The sequence below is a fragment of the Hippocampus comes genome, unplaced genomic scaffold (assembly GCF_001891065.2).
Source record: "Hippocampus comes isolate QL1 unplaced genomic scaffold, H_comes_QL1_v1.1 scaffold374, whole genome shotgun sequence".
Classification (NCBI taxonomy): domain Eukaryota; kingdom Metazoa; phylum Chordata; class Actinopteri; order Syngnathiformes; family Syngnathidae; genus Hippocampus; species Hippocampus comes.
The window spans coordinates 84,425-107,087 of NW_017805416.1; the positions used below are offsets into that span (position 1 = coordinate 84,425).

Here is a 22,663-nt window from a genome sequence, read left to right on the forward strand (position 1 = left end):
GCATTTTTTTTAATGACTAACCCTGTCATTCCTTATTTTCTTGCCTAATTTATTTATTGTATTTTAACACTCGAAAATATTTAGGCATGCATGTGTGGATGCACGTTACAAATGCATATATGCATCCACACGCACACATCCACACACCCAATCCTGGAATCCTTTAATTTTCATTTCATTTAAAGTGCAAGTTCCATCATCATAAATTTTGAAACTTACAGCAACGAACACCGAGCACTCAAGAATTAATTCAAAGTGGGTGACCACTGTGTAGGCTGCCGCGTTGCCTGGGCAAGAACGCCGATTTCAGATGAATTCACATTTCTCCTCTTCTCGTATCCAATTATCATTTCAAAGTAATCTTCTTTCCTTTTGACTTGATATTCTACGTTATTAAAAATAATTTCTTTGAATATGATTTCATTGAAGGTGAATATCAGCCAGAGTCCTTAGCATCTGTGAGCTGGCCCTGGGCCCATCATACCAATACCATGCTTCTTTGTATATTTTTGATTTAACACTTACACAGCACTACCGGTTAAAAATGTATCATACTGTATGTGACATTTTACAATAACTTGTCCATTGTCAAGAGATGAGGTATGCCCAGGACCGGTCTCCGGTCATTCAGGCATGGCACATACAGACAGAAGACCCTTCAGACTCACATTCATACTTTGGGACAATTTAGATTCCTTAACCTCAGAAGCGGACTTTAGGAATTTGAGACGAAGCCGTAGTAGCCATGAAAACACAAAAAAGTGCAGGGAAAACCAAAAAAAAAAAAAAAAAAATCACACAAGATAGCCACAGCTGAGATTTGAACCCAGGGCTTCTCAACTGTGAGCAAGACACGCTCGCCATGACTCAAACATGCTGCCTGTGTCTGAAAATGTAAAATTTCAGTTGCGGCCAAATCAAAATGCCAGATGCGAAACAAGGTCTAATCGATCCAAAATGGTTGCACATTCTTATACTCTAAACTGGAATCAACTAATAAGTGTGCCAAGAGTGCCACTTAACTACACCTCATATTTGATATTTCTTGTGAGAAATTTTTCATGATCAGTATAAACTTTAAATGTCAAGATAATTGATTAATCACGATGTCTTGGTTCATAAACGACTCATCAACTCATTTGACCATACCTGTACAACAGACTCTCCAATGGTGGCATCCTCTGACACAACAGTAGTGTAGCGGTCACGACTGAACATGGGGGCGTTGTCGTTGACGTCTGTTACATTTATGTTCACTGTAGTAATGGCGCTCAATGGCGGTGTACCCCCATCTTGAGCCTCCACTGTTAAGAAGTAGTCCCTGCAGGTTTCATAATCAAGTGACTGGGCAACTATAACGGCACCTACAGGGAGGTGAGTGGAGAAAAGAACCAGCACTGGTGAATATGACATATTGCAGCACCTAGATATTAAAAAACGAACTAGAAAATGCAATTTCTGGAGACACTGGGAAAATATGGACTCATGTGGAATGATATTGAATGAAATGAAATGATGGGGAATGATATGGGATCATTCGGAATTCTATTGTGCACTATGTTGATGAAAATATGGAATGATCTAGAACAGCGGTCTCCAACCTTGTTTGCCCCACGGACCGGTTTAATGTGAGACAATATTTTCAGGGACCGGGCTTGAAGGTGTGACGGATAAATACAACAGAATTATATATGACCTGTATGAAAACTGTGGTATTTTCTAAACATAATAATAAACATGAATCATGACACAAGGAACGTCCTATCTGGCCGCAACACTCTCTGGTCGTTGTGGTAACGTTGAAACGTGCCTTCAAAATAAGATGCGCCGCAAATACAAAGTGCATGAAAAACACGGCTCACCATTGTGTGGGAATCTCCCGTTGAGATAAATCCGTTGAGATAAATGATACTGTTTATTAAATTTTGCCTTCTTTTTCTTGAAAGTCAGAGACTCCTCTTCTGTCTCCTGGCTGGCCATTTTCCCCTTCCCAAAGACGTTTGTTTTTTTTTCATTTTGCTAGCGCCCAGGTTTCATTTTAGCGGTAACCTATCATGTGACCGAGAAGCGCTCCTTGACCTGCGTCAAGAGTGACATACTGTAGACGGATGTCACAGACGATCCGGCAATTTAAAAAAAAAAAAAAAAAAATTTTCAGAGTCCGAAATAAATAAAACGGAAGTAATGTAAGTTATTCATTCTTTCTGTGCAGCCCGGTACCAAACGACGACCCACGGACCGGTGCTGGTCCGTGGCCCGGGGGTTGGGTACCCCTGATCTCAAATGCTCCACTTAGAGCGCACAGTCTCAAGTGAGTTACAAGTGAAACAATACCAACAACAATACCAGTCATACTCACCGGAAAGAGAATGAATATTGAACTTTCCATGCTCATTTCCTGATCGTATACTGTAGGTAATCTCAGCATTGGTTCCGATGTCCTTGCTAGCAGCGTACACTGTGAGCATCTTGGTGCCCACCACCACATCTTCCGGGATGGTCACTGACTGATCGCGACGCTCAAACACCGGTGGGTTGTCATTTATGTCCAAGACAGTGATTGTAACATTGACCAATGAAGAGAGGGGCACAGGTGAACCCTGATCTGAGGCTCGGACTTTTATCTGATAAGATGGCTGAATCTCTCTGTCGAGGATGCGTTCAAGCACCACGATGCCTGTTGACTTATCAATAGAGAATGAACCATCAGCAGAGTCCGCCAAGGAGTAAACAACGGTACGTCCTGGACCAGCTGCAAAGACAAAATAAATAGTTCTAGCTATTTTACAGTAAGACAAAAGAAAAAGAAGTCGGACCAAATATAGGCCACATACAAACTTCCTAATTATCCTTTCAAAAGTGTTGATGCAGCCATCATCTTCTATGGGAGGAAGTGGATTGGGAATTGAATGGACACTACAAAAATGACCTCAAACTAACTCCAATCCAACAAAGAAAAGCCATTTGTAGCATAACAATTGAATACATCTTAAAGCTGGACTTCATTTATACCTTTGTGGATAATGACCTTTGGGACGTCCATTTTGATTTGATTCAGGAATAAGAAGAAACAACAGCAGTTTTTTCTGAGGTCTTAAGTATTCAAATTCAACACGTCACCTTCATCTGGGTCGATGGCTTGGATACGAGTGAGAAGGGCTTTAGTGGCAGTGTCTTCATATACACTTGCTGTATAGTGTGGCAGGGTAAAGAGTGGCGGGTTGTCATTCACGTCTGTCACTTCCACCCACACCTCAGCACGGCACCATCGCCCACCACCATCAGTTGCCCGGGCAACCAGCCAGTAGTGGGGTGTCACTTCTCGGTCCAGAGCTACAGATGACTTGATTTCACCTGAGAAATGAAGTTATTAATAGCATGTGGAAGAATAACAGATTGAAGAAAATGGGCATGGTGATTTGGATGTAGATGTGCACAATGAAAGGCTTGTAACTTAGGCTATAGATGTTGAACTATTTTACACACTACCCCAGATTGTTTTGAGTTGAAGAGGTGAATCTTGATTTTGCAAGCCTTGTTTCACCTTTTGTGTTTTTAGAAGAACACTCTGTGCCAAGGTGGGTGTTTCCTCTGACATGCGCCCAGTGCACCTGACAAATTGTTGGCAGAAATTAATTTCAACTCCACACCTGCTGGGACCGCAGCTATTGGCATATATGCGCCACGTGCACACGGAAATGTTGCTGGATCAGTTTATTTAAAAAAAAAAAAAAATCCTGTTAACACTAAAACCATTTCAAGAAATGTGTGTTTTCATCAGTGTTTTAATAATTTGGCATTTTTAATTATAGTTTAGATTTCGTTTTTTTAAATTCCGTTCGTTTTAATTACCTGTTAGAGCAAGTTTGTTGGTTTTTATTTTTTACAAACATGTTGAATTTTGATTAACATTTTATTTATTTTTTGGGGTGTCTGTTTTTTAATACTTGGGAGTGTGTGTATCTTTCTCTCTCTCTCTCTCTCTCTCTCTCTCTCTCTCTCTCTCTCTCTCTCTCTCTCTATTAAAAAGATGACCCTAGGAGCTAAGTTGTTGTTGAGGTGGCCTCAGTATTGCATCTCTGGTTTTTGCAGATGATGTGGTACTGTTGGCTCCTTCAAGCAGGGCTCTCCAACTCTCACTGGAGCGTTTCGCAGCCGAGTGTGATGCGGTTGGGATGAAAATCAGCACCTCCAAATCTGAAAAAGTGGTCGTCAGTTGGAAAAGGGTGGAGCGCCCTCTCCAGGTCGGGGAGGAGATCTTGCCCCAAGTGGAGGAGTGTAAGTATCTTGGGGTCTTGTTCACGAGTGACGGCAGGAGGGAGCGAGAGATCGACAGGCGGATCGGTGCATCATCTGCTGTGATGCAGACTTTGTATCGTCTGTTGTGGTGAAGAAGGATCTCAGCGAAAAGGCAAAATTCTTCATTTAGCGGTTTATCTACGTTCCTACCCTCATCTATGGTCATGAGCGTTGACCGGAAGAACGAGATCCAGGATATAAGCAACCGAAATGAGTTTCCTCTTTGGGTGTCCAGGCTCTTCCTTAGAGATAAGGTGAGAAGCTTGGTCATCCGGGAGGGGCTTAGAGTCGAGCCGCTTCTCCTCCACATCGAGATGAGGTGGCTTGGGCATCTGATTAGGATGTCTTCTGGACACCTCCCTGGTGAGGTGTCCCACCGGCAGGAGGCCCTGGGAACAACCCAGGACACACTGGAGAGACTATGTCTCCCAGCTTGCCTGGGAACCCCTCAGGTTACCCCAGAAAAGAGCTGGAAGAAGTAGCTGGAGAGAGGGAAATCTGGGCTTCCCTGCTAAAGCTGTTGTCCCCACAACCCAACCCCAGATAAGCGGTAGAAAATTGATGGATGGAGTATTTGTTGAGTGCAAGATTAAAAAAAAAAAAAAGTGACTAAATATTGTGTAATACAGTAAAGCCGCAAAGATCTGCCTGCAGTCCCTTATGAACGTATTTTACACGCTTCGACCTCCTGCATGGACTTGAGCAAATTACTTTCATCTTCTTCCATGTCACGCAACGATTTTATAGGATTGAGAGGAGCCGCTTTGATTGGAAAACGCCCCTTTTTAAATGTCTGTGAAAATACCAGAACAGGGTGCAACCTGCCACCGTGCAGATTTAGAACAGGCCTTACACAAGACTTGCACTGTGCACAAACATAGAGCCCGATATCTAAGTTGCATTCATACCGGTGTCTGGGTCGATACTGAAGTCATGGGATCCGAGGCCATACAAGGAGTACTGGATCCAAGCACTGATGCCCACGTCTTTATCGGTCGCACCGACCCTGAGCACCACACTATTCACGGGGATATTCTCTGTGACCGATGCAGTATAGAGTGCCTGTGGACATACATTGCCAAACACACTCAGAGACACATCCCTCGGATTAAATAATTCATGAAGCTTTGACACCAGCTTGCTACATTCACTCTGAAATAATTTATAGTCCTCTGAAACATCCAAATACAGGGCATCCCAAAAACAAAGACAGTGGCCAGCAACAAGCTTAATAGTCACCTGGTCACAGATGGGTTTGTTATCATTGGCGTCCAGCACTGTGACCTCCACGGTTGCCTGGGAAACAAACAGTCCATCGCTTGCAGTGACATTAATAATGTAGAGGTTACGTTCCTCCCTGTCCAGCAGCCCTTTCACGTACATTTTCCATTCACCCTGAACGAGACCGAGCGCAAACACGCCACGATAGTTCCCACCTGTAAAACATGAGAAATACAGAGAAATCCATTTCCTGTCTGAGTAGTTTACACAATTTGTTTTTTGATGATTACAACTTATCAGATGATACTAGCATTTATTTGGAATGTGCTTGTTTATTTATTTATTTATTTATTTTTTAGGATTTGAAACACTTGTGTACAAAATGCAAACCGCAGTGGCTTATTTATTTATTTCAACCATTTCGTTCTTCATTCTAGCCGAGCCTATATTGCATTCCCAGTACATTTTCTATTATTAGAGTCCAATTAACATATAGGTATTAAATATTAACATGTTTTTCATGACAATATGAAGAACTACCTTTTATCGTGATACCGGATTTTTCGCTGGGTCATGATCATGAGTGTATTGATTCCTTAGTATTGACATATCAAGTGCATTCAGCTACACTCCAACTGTTTGGAAACTCACAGTGTTGTTGTAAAGTGCTGTTCAGTTATTCAGCGTGCCACAATCTGGGTGCGCCTGCGGTGCGTCGGACGAGCTACACAAGCAACGGGGGAATTTGACCAATCAAAATTTGGAAATTTAAAGAAAAGGAGCAAAGAAAAAGGAGCCACTCTGCCTCTTAGAGCACTCACACTCTCAGAATAGAGTTTGTGTGTCAGAGTGAATTTCCGAATGCAATGAATGAAAAAAGTGCTAATGTCATTTCCACAAATATTGTTGGTTCACTTACTACATCAAGGCTACATGACAAATGTGAATATGTTGCTGTTTTTAAATGGCAATATTGCACTCTTAGCTCTCTTAACTCTGTAACGATGCCGTTTCACAGGGAAGTTTCTTTAAAATCAGACAAGGCGAGACTTATTGAGGAGCATATGTCGGCTTGCATCTCCTTCCAAACAAGCTACAAAGGCAAACCCAATGCTCTATCTCTGCCTGCAGAAGAGCTTGGCGCAGCGGAGGAAATACAGGTATGTCTGTAGGTGTGTGCGTGTCACACTAACTGCATCGTGACTTAAAAAAAGGCAAACACATAGCATTGTGAAATAAAACGAAGCAACCCGTGTTCTATCTGGCAACATATTTGCACATTTAGATTATAAATAAACCTATCTTTTCCACTTGATGCCTTATGAGCTGAAAATCACGTGATCGACGCCGATTTTGTGATCGGATCGGGACATCCGTAAATAAAGAGTTTTAAAAAAAATACATCTGGTTAAGACAATGCAACATGAGTGACTGCCTCAGTGATGCGCTCCCTAGTATTGTCTTTGTTTTTGTGATTTTTGTTCATTTTTGCCAGAGGAGCTGCTGAGGTGGTTCTACACAGCAGTCATCGAATCAGTCCTGTGTTTCTCCATCACAGGTTGGTTTGGGGCCGCCACAGAAAGGTCCAAAATTCGACTGCATCAGACAGTTAAGAATGCGGAAAAAAATCATTGGTATCGCACTACCCACTCTTGAGGACTTGCACACGCAAGAACCAAGACAAGGGCACAGAAAATCGTACTGGAACCACCTCTTCAAGCGAATCTCTTCATCAAACCATGCACACCAAAACCAGCAGACATTCAAACATCTTCTTCCCTCTCGCCATTAATTCCCTAAACAGTGCCTCAAATCGATAGAGGCGCTGAGTAATTTTTGTTGATCAATATTACGCACCACGAGACACTTTAAAGCTCTCAACGACTTTCTGAATACTGTAATTGCATACCTACAGTTGGACTAGAATTACTGCTACTGCAACCATTAACTGCACCAACGACACAAATGTCAAAGTAAAGTAATGACCACACCACTGATATCTGCTCGATGACTGCACGTTGTCGCACAGCTGCCATTGGGTGCTACTACTGTACAATGGTACCCTTACATTACGGAAAGTCTTTGTTTATCGTAGTTGCTTGTTATTGCAATATCAGTGGAGCTCATACTACCGGAGATAAATTTCCTGTCTGTTTTACAAACTTGACCAATAAAGTTGATTCTGATTCTGATTGTATGACTTGGTGAATTAAAAGGCAGTGTAAATGTGCTTTAATTAAATACAGTACCTTGAAGGAAGAAAAAGTGTGATACAAGTGAATCCCATATACATTAAATTTATGTTCTCAACTGTCAAGTGTAAGGACACAAATCAGGGTACCTGTCTAGTTTACCCTCATTGCAATGCAATTACGAGAAGGAATCTCCTCCATCAAAAGTTATTCATTAGATCTTTTATCTCCCATCTCTTGGTGGTGCCTCCCTCACTCTCATGGGAAGTTCCAACTTCATTACCGTCTTATTTGTCAATCAATTAAGTAATCCTTTGATCTTAATACATTCTATTTAATCAAGGATGGAACTAATCCCACTTTCATCAATTTTCCTTATGGCATAGGACTCATTAATTTAGCCCTTAATGAATGTTTGGGTAACCTGAAAATTATACAATGTATTCAATCACTACAGAAAAAATGGTCACGGCAGATTTTTCATTTTTTTTGCCCGTGTTTGTAAACAAATCATCTTTTTTTTAATTTGTTTGACCTTTGGAGAATTTTATACTGATTGTATCTGTCATTTAATAATTTTGCAGCTAATGTTTCTCTGTCAAAATCTTTCCACATAAAACAATGCCATGGTAGCACAGAAAATCGTACTGGAACCACCTCTTCAAGCGAATCTCTTCATCAAACCATGCACACCAAAACCAGCAGACATTCAAACATCTTCTTCCCTCTCGCCATTAATTCCCTAAACAGTGACTCAAATCGATAGAGGCGCTGAGTAATTTTTGTTGATCAATATTACGCACCACGAGACACTTTAAAGCTCTCAACGACTTTCTGAATACTGTAATTGCATACCTACAGTTGGACTAGAATTACTGCTACTGCAACCATTAACTGCACCAACGACACAAATGTCAAAGTAAAGTAATGACCACACCACTGATATCTGCTCGATGACTGCACGTTGTCGCACAGCTGCCATTGGGTGCTACTACTGTACAATGGTACCCTTACATTACGGAAAGTCTTTGTTTATCGTAGTTGCTTGTTATTGCAATATCAGTGGAGCTCATACTACCGGAGATAAATTTCCTGTCTGTTTTACAAACTTGACCAATAAAGTTGATTCTGATTCTGATTGTATGACTTGGTGAATTAAAAGGCAGTGTAAATGTGCTTTAATTAAATACAGTACCTTGAAGGAAGAAAAAGTGTGATACAAGTGAATCCCATATACATTAAATTTATGTTCTCAACTGTCAAGTGTAAGGACACAAATCAGGGTACCTGTCTAGTTTACCCTCATTGCAATGCAATTACGAGAAGAAATCTCCTCCATCAAAAGTTATTCATTAGATCTTTTATCTCCCATCTCTTGGTGGTGCCTCCCTCACTCTCATGGGAAGTTCCAACTTCATTACCGTCTTATTTGTCAATCAATTAAGTAATCCTTTGATCTTAATACATTCTATTTAATCAAGGATGGAACTAATCCCACTTTCATCAATTTTCCTTATGGCATAGGACTCATTAATTTAGCCCTTAATGAATGTTTGGGTAACCTGAAAATTATACAATGTATTCAATCACTACAGAAAAAATGGTCACGGCAGATTTTTCATTTTTTTTGCCCGTGTTTGTAAACAAATCATCTTTTTTTTAATTTGTTTGACCTTTGGAGAATTTTATACTGATTGTATCTGTCATTTAATAATTTTGCAGCTAATGTTTCTCTGTCAAAATCTTTCCACATAAAACAATGCCATGGTATTTATTTACCACAGGACTGCCCAAGTCCGGTCCTCGAGAGCCGCTTTTCAGGATTGTTATCAAGTTTCTGCATAACTTTCTGATAACCTGATCATTTGAATCAGGTTCTTAGAGGAGGGATACAGTACATCTAAAAAAGACTGGCAAGGGGCTCTTGAGGACAGGACTTGGGCAACTCTTATTCTGTTGCATATTCTAGGAAGCCAGAGCACAACTGTGAACATCATGTCAACATTATTTCAAATACAGTACTATTAAAAAAAAATGCTCTTACCAGTAATGTGATAGCTGACTTGACGGTTAATGGCAGAACTGTCATCATCTTTTGTGTTCAGCACAGCAACCACTTCTCCTGGTGGATCACTCTCGTTAACTGTACCGACATACCGTTGCTCCAGGAAAATGGGTGGGTTGTCATTAATGTCTGATACTGCCACTGTAACAGTGGTCGTGCTAGAAAGAGATAATGCTTCCCCGAGATCTGAAGCAATCACTGTGAATGTGTATGATGGATTGGACTCGTGGTTCAGGTTCTTGCGGGTGGAAATCCAGCCTGAGTTCGAGTCAATATTGAACATTCCACTTAATGTATTGGAATCAACCTCTGAAGTGGTGAAGGCCCCAAGACTGTATGTTACTTGTCCATTGGCAGCTGAGTCTGGGTCGTGTGCTTGCACTTGGATAACTCTGGTCCCAACTGGCATTCCTTCCAAAATGGTGGCTTCGTAGGAGGCGGCCTCAAAATATGGTCTATTGTCATTTAGGTCTAGTACTTTCACATGAACATCAACAGAAGTTACAGAATCCAGCTTGGCCTGTTGCACTGTGGCAATAACTTTGAAGTGGTATTCTTTGATATACTCATTGTCCAAGAGCTTATCGATCTTTATAACACCAGTGTCTTTATCGATCACGAACACCTCATCTTTGTTGTTTTCTCCATTCTCTCCATTAACCAGGGAAAAGGCAGCGGTGAGGGTGTTATATCCAGGAGGATTGTTAAGGCGAACCATACCAATAGCATAGCCTATGAGCGTGTCCTCTGGTATGCTAAATAAATAGGAATGATGACTAAATGAGGGAATGATGGAATCTGGAGAAAGAACATGAATGTAGGCTGACACAAGAGAGTGGCGCACTGGATTTCCACCATCCACAGCTTTTACAAAAAAAGATAACACAGAGTTTCTCAAATGGCTGAAGCTTCCTTTTGTCACCATCCATCCATTTTCAGGATCAATCTCCAAAATGTCTGCCACAGGGACGTGTGCCTCACTGTAGAGTGAATATTCCACCCTGGCATTGGTACCATCATCAGGATCGCTGGCCTGAATCTGTGTCACTAAAAATCCACTCGCAACATCAGATTTGACGGAAACTCTGTATTCGGTAGCACTGAAATGAGGTCCATTATCGTTGTCATCCAAAAGTGTAACTTGTACTGTACAGTAAGAAACACGTCCACCTGAGTCTTGGGCGAGCACAGTCAATACTATGTCCTTATTCGCAGGGTCCTCACGGTCAAGCTTTTCCACTGTGGTGATTTGGCCACTTGCATCAATGCTGAACTGGTTCTTGCCAACATCATTGACAAAGGAATAATCAACATGACCAAAAACACCGGGGTCTGCATCTACTGCCTTAACCTTTAATTTAAAAAAGAAAGAATACAATAAATATGCAAGGCTTGTTTTCCAATTACAATACAATAAGCAAAACAAATCACTAATTTAATTACTGCATGTATTCTTACCTGTATAACTTTGGTCCCCGCTGCAGCATTTTCTCTCAGCTCTGCTTCATATACATTCTGTCCAAACATCGGGCTATACAAGTTGGCTCCCAAAACTTGAACATGAACTTGTGCAGTGGTGGTGAAGACCCCATCTGACACTGAAACATTAAGGCTGTAAACAGGTTCCATCCTTTCTTTAGTATGGCTGGACAAAGTGATAATTCCGGTCTTTTTTTCCATCACAAAGTTCATCTTTTCATTTCCAGACAAAATACTGTACTCCAGTTTGTCAATATCAGAATTGTCTGCATCCGAGGCTTGGACGCAGGTGACAAATTGACCCTTTGGTACCAGCTCATTCACATAGGCTTCATAAAGAAGCTGGTTGAAAACTGGAGGATTGTCATTTGTGTCATTCACAACTACTGTCACAGACATGTCACTACTTAAAGGTGGAAAGCCATTATCAGTAGCTCTCACGACAAAGTCATACTTTTGGACTTGTTCATAGTCCAGCATACGGGCAGTCAGAATGAGTCCACTGCTGCTGTCGATGTGAAAATAGTCTGTGTTGTGTGAATCTGATAAGATTTGGTAAAGAACAATATTATTCTTTTCAGAGTCTTTGTCGGTAGCTATTACCTGAAGAGCCGGTGTCCCAATCACAGCTGTTTCCGATAAAACTACTGAGTAGGACATTTTCTGGAAGATGGGGACGTTGTCATTAACATCCTGAATGGCCACATGAACGTCAACCTCAGAACGGGCCCCAGTTAAATAGTCCGTTGCTCTGATGGTCAGATGATAATAGGCTGCTATTTCATAGTCCAAGGGATGGATGACACTGATGACTCCAGTGTCAAAACCAATGTCAAATTGAAGGGATGGATCTCCATCAACAATGGTATAAAAGATACTCTGACCTTCAGGACTTGTTGCATTAATACCAAGGACAGGTGTGTGCACTGCCACATCCTCATTGACAGACACCAAATAAAAAGATTTGTCGAAAACAGGCATGGCTTTGTTGACGACTGTAATAGGAAATTCAATTGTAGAGGATAGTGGTGGATAACCGCCATCTCTGGCGTATATCACCATCAGGTATTCCATATTAGACAGGTCAGACTCAAAGGCCCTCTTGAGCTTAAGATTGCCTGTTTGTCGATTGATTTCAAAATGACCGTGGTCATCTTTGAGGTAATAAGACACTACACCATTAATTCCTTTGTCCCCATCGACTGCCATTACTTTGAAAATGTGCGATCCTGGCTCAGCTTCTACTTGAACAGCTGCATAATAAGGAAGTCCAACAAATATGGGGGCATTGTCGTTGATGTCTTCCACTTGGACCTTCACCATAACTCTGGCTACATGCATACGGTCGTGTTCCCTTCTTGCCTCAACAACCAGTTCATAGAATTCTTGTTCTTCGCGGTCAAAAGGTAAACCTGTGGTTTGGATTACCCCTGAAGTTGGACGGATTTTAAAGCGTTTACCAGGGTTCAACAACGAGTACTTCAGTGGTTCATTGAGACGGTTTCCAACAGCATTGACGACAGCCACCTTGGTGATGTTAGATACATTCTCTTGAATCGAGGAAGTGTAGAGATTATTAGTGAAGCTTAGACCAGAATCCAGGGCTTCTCGCACAAGAATGGTTACCATAGCTGTTGTGGAAAATTTCCCATCTGAGACTTTGACACTGAAGCGGAAACGTTCTCTTGAAAAACTGTTGTTTTTAACAACTATGATACCATTGGGAGTTTTGATGGAAAAATGTTCCAGTGCTCCATCTGTGAAAGAGTAGGTGAGTCCTGTAGCATGTTTGTCTGGGTCTATGGCTGAAACCTGCAGTGCCTCCACTCCCACATAGGTGGGAAGAAGCACGACCGTTTCATAGTTACTCTGGGTGAAACGAGGTGGTGAGTCATTTGTGTCGACGACTTGCACTGTGACCTCAGTTGGGCTGTCTGCTGTCAACTGCGGTCTACCGTTATCCCTGACTTGAACATGGAAGTGGAAGATAGAAGACGTCTCATGGTCAAGATTCGCAATGGTCCTGATGGACCCAGTACCTGAGTCCACTGTGAAAATCATTTTTGCTGTGTCTTCCACAATCTGATATATGAGTAGAGCATTTTGGTTGTGATCAGCGTCAGTGGCCCTGATAACTAGAGGGGAATCTTCTGTGTTTAAAACTAGGCTGTTGACTGGTGCAGCTTCGCTGATGCTGCCATGATAGTGAAGTTGCTTGAACACTGGTGGGTTATCATTTTCATCCAAAACATGTATCAAAAGAGTTGCATTGGAGGCCAAGCCAGCCATGTTGGTAGCCTGTACTGTGAGAGTAAAAGATGCTCTTGTCTCATAGTCCACAGACTTTTTAGTTGTAATTACTCCACTGTATTGGTTTATCTGAAAAATTCGATCAGAGTTGCCTTGTTTGATGTCATAAGTGAGCGTGGACTGACTGACTGCACTGACTGTGGTGACAGAGGTCCCAATCACGGCATTTTCTGTGATGTCAGCTTGGTACTCAGGTTGAGGGAACTTTGGACCCGCATTGTTCGAGAGCGTAACAGCAATACGCACGATCGTGGTTGTGGACAGAGAGGGGGAGCCATTGTCTGTGACTCTGATAGTGAGTATGTAGTGACCGATACTGGACAAGTCGAGGTCATGTGCAACTGTGATGATTCCCAAAGCTGGTTCTATTTGAAATGAATTTCCTATGTTCCCTGCGAGAAAAGAACAAAAACGGTTCATTGAAAAACAATAATCTCTAAACATATTAAAAAATCTTTAGTGGCATCAACCTGATTCAATGGAGTAGTGAAGTTCTCCATTCTTTCCTTTGTCTTTGTCCAAGGCAGTCACCTGGACAACAGCTGATCCCACAGCTGCTGACTCATAGACTGAACCCTCATACAGTGCACTGGTAAATATCGGTACATGGTCATTTATATCTTCCACCTCCACCAGCACACGAGCCAGGTTCTTCCGGTATGGGAATTCCTGGTCTTTAACCTGTGTGAGGACACATTGTCAAATGTTAGTATCTCTAACGGAGTTACATCTTGGAGGAGTGGTTTCAACATTTAGATAGGCCTTTACAGTAAGACGAAATCAATATGAGAAACACGTTTCCAAGTCATTTTTATCATCAAAGCAACGTGTATACTAACCTACAATATAACATAAGTTCTGTGTATTCACATTACTTCCTGTAAATTCCCACGTACAGTACACTGTACAACAGGAGTCACCGTTTTTGAAATTAAGGGCGACTTCTTGGGTACTGATTCAGAGCTACCGCTTTGATAAAGACTTCTGAAAAAAGAAAAAAAATGCTAAAATAAGCCTTAGATGTTATCCATAACAACTAATGATATTGATCTATGTGAAGACACTGACCATGTTAATGATTTCTCAATATTTGAAAATAGAAAAGTATCAGATGCAACACATTTTCAGGAATCTTTCCCAGGGTTTGCATTTTCAAATTTCGAGAAAATAATCTCCCATTACTGGTGAGCTATTTTAGAACAGGCCGGCAGGCTACTCATGTGGTGCCCACAGGGTACATGTTGGTGACCACTGCTGTACAGTATACTGCGTACCTTTTATATTTTTAACATTCAAATCTCAGTGAATGTTTAAAGTTGCAAGGACAAAACATTCAAACCATAGCTCCTCCTCGCTCTCATCATCCTGAGTGCCAACTCTTTCCCCTCTCTGCGTGTGTGTGTGTGTGTGTGTGTGTGTGTGTGTGTGTGTGTGTGTGTGTGTGTGTGTGTGTGTGTGTGTGTGATAATTGTTGTTGTTGGCGTGTTAGAGCCAGCCAGCAGATGGCCGTGATTCTACCAATTAGCAGCTGCCTGTCTAACACCGGTCTTGGACTCCACCACGCTTCCAGATTGTCTTTATTGAGTTATTGTCTCGAGCCACTTTCAATATTTAAGTTTAAATTCTAATATATTTACCCTGCCCTGTTTTGCATTTTGTTCCCAGCCTGCCTCCTGCTCTTCCCTTTCACACCTGCTTCGGATCCTGTTCTTGCCCACCTGGATCCTGCGCTCTGATTCCTACTTTCCCCTCTCCTTTCACTTCAGTCACCGACAAATCCACTATGTTACACTAAATATTTCCACATCATATTCTGCTGTTTCATCTCCTGAATTCCATACTGTCCGGATATAACCGTGGAGATTAAATCAATAGGATGTACTGTACTGTAACTACATTTACAAACGACAACAGATTATGCTCAAGCGCTTTTCTTGTCAAGTAAGTGGAGGATTTGCAGGTAGAACATATATTATCTGTTTGTAAATGTCAGTTTTTAGGTTAAATGTAAACATTTAACAGACAATAACACATTTAACAGGTAGCCATGACCACAACTAGACCATGGTCAGTCAATCCCAATGTGAATATCTCTTACCATCACAGTAAGTATGTGCTGTGCACAAGCCTCATGGTCCAGACTCTGGGTTGTGTAGATCGTGCCCATGGTGGGGTGGATACGGAACAGACGCATGCTGTTTGGGTCTATCGCACTCTGCAAGGTGTAACTTAGCCGATGATACTCATCTCTGTCCAGTGCTAGGACCTGAACCACTTCAGTGTCAGGAGGTGTGTCCTCAGAAATAGTGACATCATAGAATGGCTGGGAGAAGATGGGAGCGTTGTCATTGTTGTCAGTAACAGTGATGTGAACCTTGACCATGGAGAGAAAAGTCAGAGAAAAGGAGATATCACCGTTGAGTGGCCGTAAGAATACATCTCTTGAAAGTACATGCAATGAATGCTTTGAAGTTACTTTTATAATGTCTGTGGAAAGTGACATTCTGGTGAACGCTTTGTGACAGAATTTTTGCCTGTGATAATACTTGCAAGCCGGCCACAATGGTTGTTCCTCACATTGTGAAGTGAATTTGAAAAATTGTTTCTAATGGCTAGAATTCTTGGGGTTTGGATTGCAAACTGCACTCTGTTAGAAATTTAAAAATTGTAATTGCACCAAATTTGAATATGTAGAGTGTAGGGAGGGTACACCATGAACTGGTTGCCAGCCAATTGGCATCTACATGTAAAACATTTTTAAATGTATCAACATTTATCTAAAAATAAAATATGTCTCCCCGGGAAAGTAAAACAAATAACATTCTAATTTGGTTCTTCCGCTTAAAATTATTTGAAAAAAAAAAAATTTGACAGTAACTGTGACCGATACATATTCTCAAATGCAATTTACTGTGACTGAAAACGGTCAAGGAACTGTTTCGGCCTGTTGTGATAGTTGCGTGTTATGACTAGTAAAAGTCTGTGAGTCACTAATGATGAGTGAAAAGGCACAACATGAGTCAGCCAAAACACAGAGAGCTGTTTGGGGGACAGAAAAATAAAAACTATACACTCCTTTATACCAGAGGGATTCCGAGACAAGATGGCTACATTTTTATTTTAATTTAAAAAGAACACATAAAAAAGCTGCCAACCTATAGAAATTCACTACCATAAAAATTTTTTCAAATTTCCACAATTTTTACATTTTGTCAAGGACATTACCGTGGGACAGTTATTGCAGTATATTATGTAACAGGATTTTGGAATTATGCAAACTGTTCATATGGACAACATAATCATTGTTCTCTAACTATAATCAGAAATAAATTATAGCATCAACATTTGTTATTGTAATGTATTTATTGCAACAACCTTGTCATGGCACACACAGTTGCAGCCAAAATCAAAATATATGAGATTTCTGCGTGCCATCGTCTCTAATATCTCTAATATCTATGGATGAATTGGATGAGTTTGAATGTACTGATTTGTTTTTCAACTTCAGTAAACAATACAATACAATACAATACAATACAATACAATACAATACATGCTGATTTATATAGCGCTTTCACAACAGCGCTTAACAAAACAGTTAACATAAAGTAAAACATAAATAACATAAAACACGGACAGTCGTGCAGTCCTAACCACCTTTCCAAAGAAATCAAGTCTATTAAATGAGATTAATCATATCTGAATAGTGAAAATTTAAATTGAGCACCCTATTTTAGAAACAATAACATTCTTGATAGATTGGAATTGATAGTTTAAGGCACAGAGAAAATTTGGTTTCATATTAGTGCGATGTACTTGTACAAATGTCTTCTCGTGCATTCTATTTCCCGTGCCCATTATTGCTGGTGAAATGAGGCCAACTTCCACCTTGTATTATATGAAAGGCAGCGTCAGAAATGACTAATTCCATAGAAACTCACAGTAGGACTGTGTGTTGATTTACAAAAAGCATTTGATACCATAAATCACGATATATTATTGATCAGTAAATTGGAGCTTTATGGTATTGCGGATACACCCTTCAACGGACTTAGAAGCTATTTAAAAGAAAGGCAACAGTTTATGGAGTTGGGTGGAGTTAAAGCAGAATGTTTGGACATTGCACGTGGCGTTCCTCAGGGGTCAATGTTGGGACCAAAATTGTTCATATTATATATCAGTGATTTATGCAATGTGTCTCACCTATTGAAATTAGTGTTATTTGCAGATGATACAACTATTGTGGTTTCTGGTGAGAAAATGCAGCATATTCTGGACACAATTACCTCAAAATTTAAGCATGTTAAGAACATGGCTTGATAACAAGTTATCAATAGATTTAAATAAAACTACATTTATTGTATTTGGAAATGTCAAAACAATACACCACGTAAAATACAAATATATGGTGTAGATTAAATTTTGAGGGTTAATTGTTGACAGTAAAATCCGCTGGAAACTGCACATGAAATTTAAAAAAAAAACCAACAACAACAGTGTGATGTCTAGTCACCTTTTTATTCTGTTTGACACTAAGGGGTTTCATGACCCAGCGTCAACTCTACATGAATGTACTTTTAACCTTATATGCCTGTCTTTTCAGCTGACAAATGTGGTTACGTGCTGATTAATTTCCTGTCCTATGGTCTGTGTATTGGATTATTTTCTCTCCTGACTCGCTGCCACTCTCTCTCTATGCCGAGAGAGAGAGAGAGAGAGAGAGAGAGAGAGAGAGAGAGAAAAGGGTACATCCAAAGTAGTGGAAATCTCCTCCACCAATTGCTTTTTTTACCATGTCACACCACCCACGGTATGTCTCCTATCTTGTGATCTTGTGCCCCAGAGTTTAGGACAATGGGACATTATTGATTCCTTCATTCTCTTATTCATTTCCATCCTTAGCAGTTTTCACGGAAAAACTCTGTCAAAACCTCTTTACATTGTCACTCTGAAATCCCTCGGTCACCATCTCGCCAATAGGATGTGCCGAGATATCGTCGCAGTGCGCTGCCACCCAAATTGAACTTTTTTTTTCCCCGTCAAGAGAGCACACTAGCACAAAATGAATGGGGTGGTTGTCGGCACAGTGTGCTGTGCTCAGTGCAGTGTGAGTAACTCATGGAGTCATCTATTGCATTTAATTAAAAATAGGCACCACTGGGCCAAACTGTCAGCCAAATGTTTTGTCTAATGTCATTAGGTATTGAAATTGATTAAATTAGAACATTTCAGATATAGCAAGATGAGGAAGATACTGACTCCCTCTTCAATGAGGAAATAAACAGAAACCTCAGCAAAAAAATTGACACTAATGTCCTGTGTCAAAGGAGGCCAAACAATCTGGCCTGTTTCAAAATCAGTAAGCTCTAGCTAAGGTGAACCCCCCGCCAAAAAAAACGACCACTTCTCTCAGTTTCTGTGCCGACTGACTGCTCATCCAAAATAAACTAACCAAAGTGAAATTGCAGCAGGAGCAGTGGTATGACTTGCTGGGCGAGGAAAGCATCAATGTGTACTTTGCACACATTCAGAAACTGGATCGTGAGATTTGTAAAGAAAACAGAACAAGAAGTGGAAGGAAACAGACTGGAGAGCTGCCAGGCAGTTAGTCTAAATTTAAACCTTACTGCGCTGAACGGCCGAGGCTCTTCCTCGCGGCATGTTGCTATGCCGAATGTCCACATGAGGGACTTGATTCCATCTTACAGGTGTGTATTGTGCTGAAATAGGAGCGCATAGGCAAAGGAGGCAGTTCCTTCCAAGCCATTTCCTTTTCTAAGCAGATGAGAGGCGAATTAGCGATGACTGACACCAACTTTGATTTTTAATGTTCTGCCACAGTACAACATGCGTTTATGAAAGATATTTTAAAATGGGAGCACTTTAAAAGTCAGACTGAAAGTTACCTAATTCTCCTTTGAGCCAATAAAAAATGAAAGCTGTAACTAAAATGTATATTTGAAACCGTTGAAGAAGTAGTTCAGCAATTTTGTTTTTTTTTATTGTTATCATTAACACACAACATGACGGCTGTCCCTATGAACTATTGAAATAGTTGTTGTTCTCCTGTTTTTGAGCACAAAAATAAGGAAATCTAATCAATATAGTTGTTGCTTAAACATAGCAAAAAGTTGCATTTTTACAATACAGGCTCACATTTACAGTCTCCCCGTGGCCAAAAATAAGTACATTTTGGTAATGTCTGAAGCTTTGAGCAAGCAAACATTACTTGATGCCTCCAAGAAATAGTTTTCGGTAAGACAGAAGAGAGTGGAATGAAACAGAGCTAACTTAAAAGTTGGCGGACATATTTACCACCTCTTCCAAGTAAAAGAGAGTATTATGCATGTTATTTTATCAATGATGCCAAGTCCATGTGCGTGACTTAAACCTAAACCAGGAGTGTCAAACTTATTTTGGTTGTGGGCCACTTTGTAGTTATAGCTTCCCTCAGACGGCCGGTATGACAGTGAAATGAAATGAATGTTTAATCGTCTCATCATATTATTATGGATTATTAGTTTTGAAATCAGAAGTCAAGGATAATAGTTTGTTCAATAATTGTTCAAGTTACCGGGAAAAGGGTTATTAAAAAAATGTGAAATTTCAACGTTATTTATTCCAGGTGATAATTTGAAATTTTGGTACAGATCATGGAAGTTAACATAATTTGGTTTTGCGGGCCACATAAAATGATGTGGCGGGCCGAATGTCGGCCCTGGGCCTTGGGTTTGACCCCTCGACTTTTCATACAGCTACCAATGTTGCAACTCTTAGGTCAATCTGAAGGATAGCAAAAGATAGTTACAGTATGCAGTAAGCACGTGTGTTACCTGTGTGTATGCAACATTGATCCCATCTGCCGCCTGCACTGTCAGGTTATAGAAAGAACGTTGCTCGGCATCCAGAGGCCTGGCGATGATGATGGTGCCCATGGCCTTCTCCACATCAAATACGCTGTCTGTGTTCCCACCTGCTCCACACAGCGAGAGTGGAAGGGGGCAAACAATGTTAATCATGTCGACTTGTTCCAAGCACATCGATATCACATACGCGTCACCAACTCCAACTTTGAAAACGGCGGTCCATGTTTTTTAGACTGCATACTCTTGTTGAATTATTGATGTGGAGACTTTGGAAATCACTGGTGCTGAAAACAGACCACGGCACCATTGAGAACAAAGGATTTGAAATACAAGTGCCATTTAGTTGTGATTTTTCCATGTTCGCAGTACATTCAATAACCCGGGATGCAGTAGGAAATGGGGAAAAAAAAAAAAAAAAACGACACTAAGACAGAAAAAGACATTAAAACATGCTGTGATCACAGGAAGGTTCAAATGACTGTTGTCTGCTGCCCAAACCAAGCATCCTCTTTTAGGCCATGTGGAAGAATGAGGTTTGGCAAGAATCCAACAGAGGCCAGAGAGAACCTCTCATCTGCCAACACCAAATTATATACAAAGAAACCCAGTCTTCAAAATTGTTTTCCACCGCCTGCAGGGTTTATGATCACTGTCTGTCGACAGAATATGGCAGTGCCTCACCTCACTATGCAATCTTCAGTTTAATTCAACGAGAATTACGGTGGTGGAGCAGCATATATTAAGAGTAATTATCTTTTTAGTACTTGCTATGTAACAATTTTAGTCTGAAGACAGTCAATAAAGGGAGGCTTTTGATTACTGCACTGCGGCAATTTATGCTGCGATTTCATTCTTTAGATCTATGGTACTTGTTTTGCAGTGTCGTTTCCCTTTCTAGTGCAGTATAGCCCCGTTCACACGGCAACGTTTGGTCCGACGCAGCTCCGAAATAAATCCAGTCGAGCGTTCACACGTGCACATTTGCTCCGGCGTAGCCCCACTAAAGAGCTTATACCGGACCAAATTTGATCCACCTCAGGGAGGTGGTTTAAAAATTTGCTCCAGAGCAAATGCTCATTTGCGACGCTACGCCGAAACAAATGTGCACGTGTGAACGCAGCTGGATTAAATTTGCTCCAGAGCAAATGCTCGCTTGCGGGGGAGTGGCATCGCTACGCTCGCTACCAGACGCACGGAATCCGACCCCGGTCGACAGTGACGAGGGGGCCAGCGACACAGACGAAGCCCGGCCGTGGACCCCCGTCCCCGGTAAAAGTGTCGGCGATTTAAGCGGTGAAGACAGCGCTCACGATCAAGAAGAGAATCGAGAAAGCAGTGACGTCAGCCGAGCCCGATTTGCAGGCCCGAGCCCGAAGCAAACCCGACATTTCATATGTTATTTGTGAGTATTTTTGGGAGAAAAAAAACACAAGATTTCTTACGGTTAAAATAATCTACATATTTTTATGAACATGATCAATGCATTTGCACAACGAAATAACGCTGAAATACAGAATAAGAGGCCAGACAAAGAGAAATCTCGATGTGCATTTGCTTAATTACGCAGAGAAATCCTGCGGCTTACTAGGCTTTAAATAGAATAATTCAAATGAAATAAATAGGTAAAGATATCTGAAATTATTTCTATAGGATTGTTTAAACAAAATTAATTGTGGCAGTCATCAGGAGCACACACGATTGACTGTAAACACGTCTTTATTCCACGACTGCCGACAAGTGGATCTATTCTGAACAAGGACAGAATAGTGTCCACCATAATATTTATTAAAAGAAAAATAAATAAAAGTCCGCGAGAGAGAAGCCCGACCCGAACCTGCTTTACTTCCGCATTCCTGTCGTTTTGGTCCGCAGCAGAAATTGCACGTGTGACCGCAAGTGGAGCTGCTTCGACGCTGCGCCGGAGTTGTCACGCTCAGCGGCTTTGCACGTGTGACCGCTCCACAAAATTTGCTCCGGTGTAAAATACATCGCAACAAAATATTTCGGTGCAGCGTCGGACCAAATGTGTGCCGTGTGAACAGGGCTTATTTCACTAACACGCAAAAGGGGATTAGAAAGTGTGCTTGTGAGATACGATTTGGAATGAAATGTAACATATGAATCACAACCTTAAACAATAACAACAAACTCAAACTTGTACTTCTTATAAACTAGCACCCAACAGGTTCTAGATGCTTGCAGCAAAATTCAATAATCAGTCGATAACTTCC

General features: G+C 41.0%; 1 protein-coding gene across 7 annotated transcripts in view; it reads right to left on the minus strand.

Moving 5' to 3' along the window:
* fat3a (FAT atypical cadherin 3a) overlaps positions 1-22,663 on the minus strand; it is a 141,202-nt gene that overhangs the window by 30,232 nt on the left and 88,307 nt on the right. For all 7 annotated transcript variants that reach the window (XM_019873864.1, XM_019873869.1, XM_019873867.1 and 4 more), the window contains 10 exons: positions 20,400-20,539; positions 15,665-15,940; positions 14,037-14,247; positions 11,236-13,958; positions 9,757-11,128; positions 5,539-5,735; positions 5,208-5,361; positions 3,121-3,354; positions 2,360-2,752; positions 1,150-1,364 (listed from right to left, as the gene is read on the minus strand). In XM_019873864.1, the coding sequence (XP_019729423.1) occupies positions 1,150-1,364; positions 2,360-2,752; positions 3,121-3,354; positions 5,208-5,361; positions 5,539-5,735; positions 9,757-11,128; positions 11,236-13,958; positions 14,037-14,247; positions 15,665-15,940; positions 20,400-20,539 (5,915 nt within the window). The remainder of the gene's footprint in view (positions 1-1,149; positions 1,365-2,359; positions 2,753-3,120; positions 3,355-5,207; positions 5,362-5,538; positions 5,736-9,756; positions 11,129-11,235; positions 13,959-14,036; positions 14,248-15,664; positions 15,941-20,399; positions 20,540-22,663) is intronic.